We start from the raw sequence: 7,068 nt of genomic DNA, 5'->3' as shown, positions 1-7,068 counted from the left end.
CTAGCAAACTGAACTATAAATCTTCTTTCGATAGGTCATTACTTAATTAATCGTAAATCATAACGTCGTTTTAAGTCCTTAAAATCCTATGATGGATTTTGCTATATATATCTAGGTATTCTTGTTGATTTCTTATGTTCTAATTAATATTATTACCCTTTTTTAATTATATATATTATTTCTCTTTAATTGTAAAAAAAAAATATACAAAAATGTTCCAAGGAAATATTTTTATATCGTTTTATCGATTCATTCAAAATCACACACACATATATATATATATATATATATATATATATATATATATATATATAATTTGAGTTTATATACGTAGCTTGAAATATCTTGTATACAATACTAGGCCTGTATGTATCTATTCTTGAAATTTTTGTTTTTATAAGTCTGCTTTTTGAGCAGTGAGGACATAATGCTCGGATAATTACAACTTGTACTATTAAGAAAGTGAGAAAGTGTTCAAGGCAGTATTTCAGATGCTATTTTACAGTATTAATACTTCTCGCTAATGACCGCAATAATCATCAGTGACGATTAACACAAAAATAAGCAAGGAGAAAATTCCTACCTAATTTGCTCCGCTCTAACACCTAATTTTTTTTTTCATATGACAGCTCTTCAGTTCAGATATCCTCTTTTCATCTCTTAATGTCCAAACCAGAATTTATATCTACCGTATCTTTTTAATTTTAACAAAATACCTTCCAATTAACGTGTACGTAATATCTGATTTTATTATTCTATCTATAGAAGTAAAGCATCTTTCTCAATGTTCATAATTCATCTGCAAAACGCACTATACGCATACTCATTTAATCGTTCGATAATGTTATCAAAGAGCAATGAAATGGTTTCACGTGAATTCCCAAGAAAGAAAAATTTCACCCTACCTAGCGTTACAGATCGCGAACGGTAGGAAAACAACGATACACATAACTAAGCCGGGAATGTTCTCAAACGTTCAAAGGGGATTTGGGAAAGATACCTTCACAGATACCTACTCGATGAGGATTAGGAAGTGATTTGCAGGCGATTCCCGATAGCGACGGAAACACGAAAGCCGGAATTTATCGTGATCGCAGAGAGTTCTCGTAGTCATGAAGTTTCGAGGGGTGTTATCTCGCGCGTGCACCACCTATGCACGAACTATCAGTTTTCATGAACATGTTTATGACGCAAATAAGCGTCCTACCCCCTCTGAACCCTTCAGTGTTCCAATCGAAACATATGTTTCGTGATGCTCATTAACCTCGTTCCGATTTGGCCGCGCTTAAATCTGTAAACGGAGCATTTAAAGTTACCATCGGCAACGCTGGTGAAACGTATTTTCTGTATCGAACGCATTAACTTTCGAATTGATTCTCACCGATAATGCTTATCACGGAGTTATAAAATTAGGAGCTCGTTTGTTGACGTGAAATAATTTTGAATTGAAACTCTTAAAGTAACCACTGTTCACAAGGACGAGTATCATATACCTAGAAACGTAGCCATTTTATGAAAGGTACTTTGTAATGATTATACACACAGTCACAAAGTTAGTTAATACGTTTAATATGCGTTATGATCGCAGTCAAGTTATAGAAAGTCTGGGTCAAATCAAAATTCCTCCGAATGAAAGTTTCCTTTCTTTTAATTCACATACCGTATTCAAGATTGAAACAGTTTCGATACCAAAAGTCGATAATGGAAGCTTTTATGAACGTTGATTCAAAGGCCATTGAGTAGGATCCTCTTGTACAAAAATTGATTAATTAATTAATAGTACTAGTAAATTGAAAAAGTACAAGTTATAGATTATAGGATTCTATTTTATGAGTCACATTAGTAAGTTGCTTACGTGTGTATTTAAATACGTGTAAATGTAAATACACGTGTTTATTCCATTGTTCCTGTGAGTTTTTGCAAATTTCCACGTACTGCTTGCATTCGTATGTTTCTAAAAATTCTTCACATTATGTATGTCTTACGATACGATACATGTAGGCAATTAATTTATTCAACGATTTATCATTTGATTATTTAATATATTTCAAGAATGGAAGAATTTTAGGAACTATGTGCAATACATAAAAGCTGTGAATTTGAAGAATGCGAGTAGACAGTGAAGCTCCTGGGTGGTAGTGGCACGTGCACGTGCAGGAACGCATATCTATACGAGGCTGAGTCTTTTTACAGGAAAGTACTGTATGATGAATGAGAATTTTAGAAAGAGGAGCAGCGCCTTTATAGAACGTAAACGAGTGAAGTGCCTATCCAGTAAATTTAGCAAGTACGAATTTCACTAGGCGTAGAGTCTTACGCTTGAGTTCATTGTATCGCTAATATCTATTTAACACGTACTAAATTAAAGATGTTTCTTAATTGTTCCAAATTAAATACCTTTAAAAAACTCGAAATACTCCAAATTTAATACCTTTGGGACTTTTTCGAGCTTTCGACAACTTGTTCAGTCGTGAAAGATTAAATGATTTCGAGATCGTAAAAGATGCAACAAGCTTTCGTTCTGACGAAGAATTCGAAGACTTTTACAAAAGAGGCGTGACACAATATCCATATCGATGTATATCGTAAATGGAATTTCTTCAAAGTACGATGATTAATCGTTACATAAAAAGAGCAAGTGATAAGAAAGTAGTAAAGCTATACGGTTAGGTACATATTTCGAAATAACAGTCGTCAAGGAACGAAAAATAATTTGTATAGAGATACAGGTGGATACAGAAGTACCGAAGAAGCACAACAAACGTGTAAATAATGGCGAATTTGTATTATCACTGACAATGAAACTAAGGGTCATATCACTGTATCATCACTGCACAATATCTTGCCTTTACAATGACTTGGCGCAGACTGACAGAGATTAATGGAAACTAATAATTCTCTACTCCATGTTTATAAAGACAAACACGAATAGTAGTACTAGGTCGTAACAAGATTTATCGATCGATCTGAATAAATTAGAAATTGAGTGGCAGTCGCGTGATTTTTAAAATCAATTACGAGGAAAGATCCGATAGGACGCATATAGATATTTTATACAGTCGGAATCTCGAAGGAGTTAATAAATAAAAATCTTGTATTCCGAGAGAAATTTCAAACACAAGCAACGCAGATAAAACACCTGAAATCCTCATAACCGTATTTCTCGGTATGCCGGCATAAATATTTTATGGGAGAAAATCTGATTTGTCGAAGATTCTCCAAAGCAATCTGACCCTAAAACACCATGAATATTAACCAATTCGCATGATATTGCGAGATGAGAGAATTACGGTCGTCATCGACCTATAAAACATATTAATTTCGCAAGCGTTTAGAGTGGAATAAGCGAAGAGGTCGGCTCGCCCCGGATCTTATATAACGCGGCAATTTTCAAGAATTTCAACACCTCGCGTTCGGCGTTAGTTCCTTTACTAATAAAAACCTGTCTCGAAAATGATTTAGTCGGAACACGGCTCTCGAAGACGTTCTCGCGGCAACGGTATATTACCAGCTTTATTAAAAACCAACGAGAACACCGTTCAAATTCCATATATACAAGCTGTCGTTCAGCCGGCGCGAATTCGCGTCACCTTGTCGATCCTTCGAAGATATTGCATGCCCTGTACTGCGGCGATTACGACGATGGCGGCTCATTAGCCCCGCCGCCACTAAATCATAATGATCTCAACGCGTAGTGCGTGGTGGAGAACGCGCGTGGAAGAGGCGAGAAGAAGACCCGGTCCGACCGAACGGACCGTAGGAAACCGAGAGAGAAAAGCAAAGATGGACGTAGCGCCAGCCGAGACGAGGACGGATTGACGAGCGAGACAGAAACGTGAAACGCGAGCGTGCCCGAAGTCGACCGAGTAGCCGCGAAGGCAGCCGAACCGGCTTGCGGTGGTCCTTCACGCTATTCAATGGTTTCAGTACCGAGCCGCCACGGGTCAGGACTCGACGTGGTTCTATCACGTGGGGCATTTCTTGTAAACTCGTATTCGAGTACGATCACAGTGGCATTGTGTGATCTATGAATTAAAATCGTGCCGAGACAACGTGATCTCGGCTTCTGCGTGCCGTCACGTTTCTCATCTGTCTCGCTCGATCGATGACCCGTCCGACAAGACCGATGGCGAAGACAGACTGACACGAAGCATCTTGTCTTTTCCTTTTAAAAATGTAAATGATCGATCATAGTGAATATGTTGGACAATGTGATGGTATTGTGTACGGAAGACAATTTGCCGACGGTGCCTGACTTCCTGCAACAATCGTTAAGAAGACTTACACACGTGTTTACGCTGCGGTAAATGCGAAATACAGTTAGTCTGGAAATTCATTTAGATCTGATTCACTGTACGAGACAAAAGAGAAAGTGGAGAGAAGAAAATCAAATAAAATAAAATTAGAAACGAAGTTTCGTGTTTGGAGGAATAATTTGCGGAGAGTCGGGTTCATAAATCTGATCGCGATACTCGTGGTCGCCGGGTGACCGAGTAATTAACTTAGTAACGTTCGCGGACTCAATTTCGTTGACTGATTAATATCGATACGCAGGGATTTAATTACGAGGACCGCACGAATCCCGGGTGGATGCCTCTGCTGTGCGAATGTCCTTCCGTGTACGCGCCCCTCGAGTAGCGACGCGAGTAACGAGCCGTGAGATAGGGGCAAACCGACGAGTTCATTCGGAGCTAGTGGTGCAGTAAACTAGACTCGTGTCCGGAGCGTTACTTGCGGTTCAGTGCGACCCGTTTCGAAGTCGACCAATTCTCGCGAAACTGGCAATTCGAACTTTGAATTTTGAACGAACTCGTGATCGTCGTTCTGCACTTTTGCTGCTTTCTCTTCGCAATAACATTGCGTATTCGATACGAGAAATATCCAGAAGCTCGACGTAGTTCCACCCACGTTACGATTCGAGGACAAGACAGTCTATCGAAGTCTATCGGACGTGGATGGTTTTGTGCAAGCACGGTACGATTTCTCAGGGACGTTAGAAGGAGTCAAACGCGTCCCTTCAGTCTCATACTTGACGTGCTTCGCTACAGATCACACTGCCGCCTTTTCCACGATTTTTACGCACAGTGCGTAATACTACTGCCGAATTTCAATTTCCTCGAATTCACGATTGAATTTATACATCAAGCTGGACGATCGAAGATCTAACGTCAATAGCGTGTACACATACATCGATCTTGAACTTAGACCGTAATTCGACAAACTCGAAGCGATACTCGCGTCTCTCGGAAGTGCGTACAAGTTTCGAATCTTGCGGAGATTTTATTACTCAGCCCGACGTCGCATTAATATTTAACATGGTTCACGTTTTACGGTGAATACATCGAAGGACACAAAGTTTCACCTAACGCTTCTAACTGCCATCGAAATCCGACCGCACACATTTTCTAACGAATTTTCTCAAGAAGAATCTGCCAACTCTGCGACGCAGCTATCCCAGCCTGATATCCAACGAACTTAGTACCAGTTAGAAAGTTGCTGGAAACTTCTTGGCTAACAATCGCGCGAGAAACCATCACAACGTTCGAACACCTCTCGTTCAGTTACTATCTTACAAGTGGATTAATTGAGACTCCCTTGGAAGGTGATCTCGCCACCGTAATTGGAACGAGTACTCGAAGGGAAGGTTACAAGATCAATTGGTTCGTCGAGTCGTTGGAAGAAAGACTCGGGGAAGAAAAGACTCTCGGGGATAGCAGAGGGAAGCTTTGGTTCGTAGTGTGTTGTACGTCGATTAAATGGTCGACGACGAAATCATTGATCACAGTTGAAATCTCCGATCGAGTGACAAAAGTGGTGATCGTCGAGGGTGTAGCGAGGAGTCGAGGAGGACAGAAAGGCGTCGAGAGGATGTCGACGACGGCGGCGCAATGCAGCAGTGGCGGCAACATCGGCAACAAGAAGGAGAACACCGACTGCACCGGTCGCGGCAGCAGCAACAGCAGCTGCAATTAGTGCCGGTTCACGACGATCGTGAGACTAGGTAACCGCTGAAAAGGCGGCGAGCGCGGGGGCGGCTAGGTCGGTCGGGGTGTTGGTTCGACGGTGTGTGTGCCAAGAGTGCGCGAAAAGGAGACAAAATGTGGTGGTGGAGGTGCCGGTGGAGTGTCGCGACTACGACCACGGTGTTCGTGTTGGGGATTGCCACGGTGTGCTCGCAGCTAGAGATATCTGATCTGGATAAGCCAAGTAAGTTGTACACAGTTATTATTATTTATATCTGATGCCACCACGCTGGAAGATAATCAACGCCTTTGTCTCCGTTACTCGAAATTTTTTGGCAACTTTTGACCAAGTACGAAGCCAAATACGAGGACAAAAAAGTCTCGTGTTTAGCTCGTCATGGTTCAAGTATCGAAATAATAGGCAAAGTTTCAGGCAACGTTATTGAAGCAAGTTATCGTTTTGTCAAGTTACAAAACGTGTATTATAGAAGCCCGTTGCACAGGACGAAGGTCGAAAACGAATTTTTAACATTCGAAAAATATAGTTTATCATAGCTGGATAGAATACTTCAATTTCTTCTTTCATAAACTCGTAGAATCTAGTAACGAAGAAAATATCGAACGAATTCTCGAAATTCCTTTTCATAAATAGGATATGAATTTTATAGAATTGTACGATACAAGTTCACTACAAAGGAATTACGAGTGAAACGTTACGTTCATACAACTTTGGTCTTCAATGGGTAAACTCATTGAGTATTCGTATAAGGAATACGTACTTAGCTTGTTGCATTCTACGTTGAATGAAGGGACATCTTATAGGAATTACCATTAAGCGAAGCAAAAAGAAATACATAGAGGCAACGATTCGATTGTTACACCAACTGTGCAGTTGGAAACCAAATTACAAAAGAAACAGACGAAGGAAAAGATACGTATTATCCGGTCTGTGGTATAAGTTAAGCACCTTGCTTTCGAATTACGTCGTATGAGAATCAATTAATTACGTTTGTAAGAGAAATTTGAAAGATCAAAGGGCAACGGGAGAAATTAAAGTATACGTGCGTATACACGGCACACGTATAGCTATTCAAAGTGAAGTCAT

General features: G+C 40.2%; 1 protein-coding gene across 1 annotated transcript in view; it reads left to right on the top strand.

The window, feature by feature from the left end:
* The first annotated feature begins 3,939 nt into the window (after positions 1–3,939).
* Positions 3,940–7,068, top strand: part of LOC126871794 (hemicentin-2-like) — a 166,450-nt gene continuing 163,321 nt past the window's right edge. Inside the window, exon 1 of the mRNA XM_050631028.1 lies at positions 3,940–6,207. Within this exon, the coding sequence (XP_050486985.1) occupies positions 6,099–6,207 (109 nt within the window). The 5' untranslated portion in view covers positions 3,940–6,098. The remainder of the gene's footprint in view (positions 6,208–7,068) is intronic.

The sequence above is a fragment of the Bombus huntii genome, chromosome 12, assembly GCF_024542735.1.
Source record: "Bombus huntii isolate Logan2020A chromosome 12, iyBomHunt1.1, whole genome shotgun sequence".
Classification (NCBI taxonomy): domain Eukaryota; kingdom Metazoa; phylum Arthropoda; class Insecta; order Hymenoptera; family Apidae; genus Bombus; species Bombus huntii.
The sequence above is the reverse complement of the archived record's forward strand: the minus strand, read 5'-3'. Positions and strand labels throughout refer to the sequence as shown.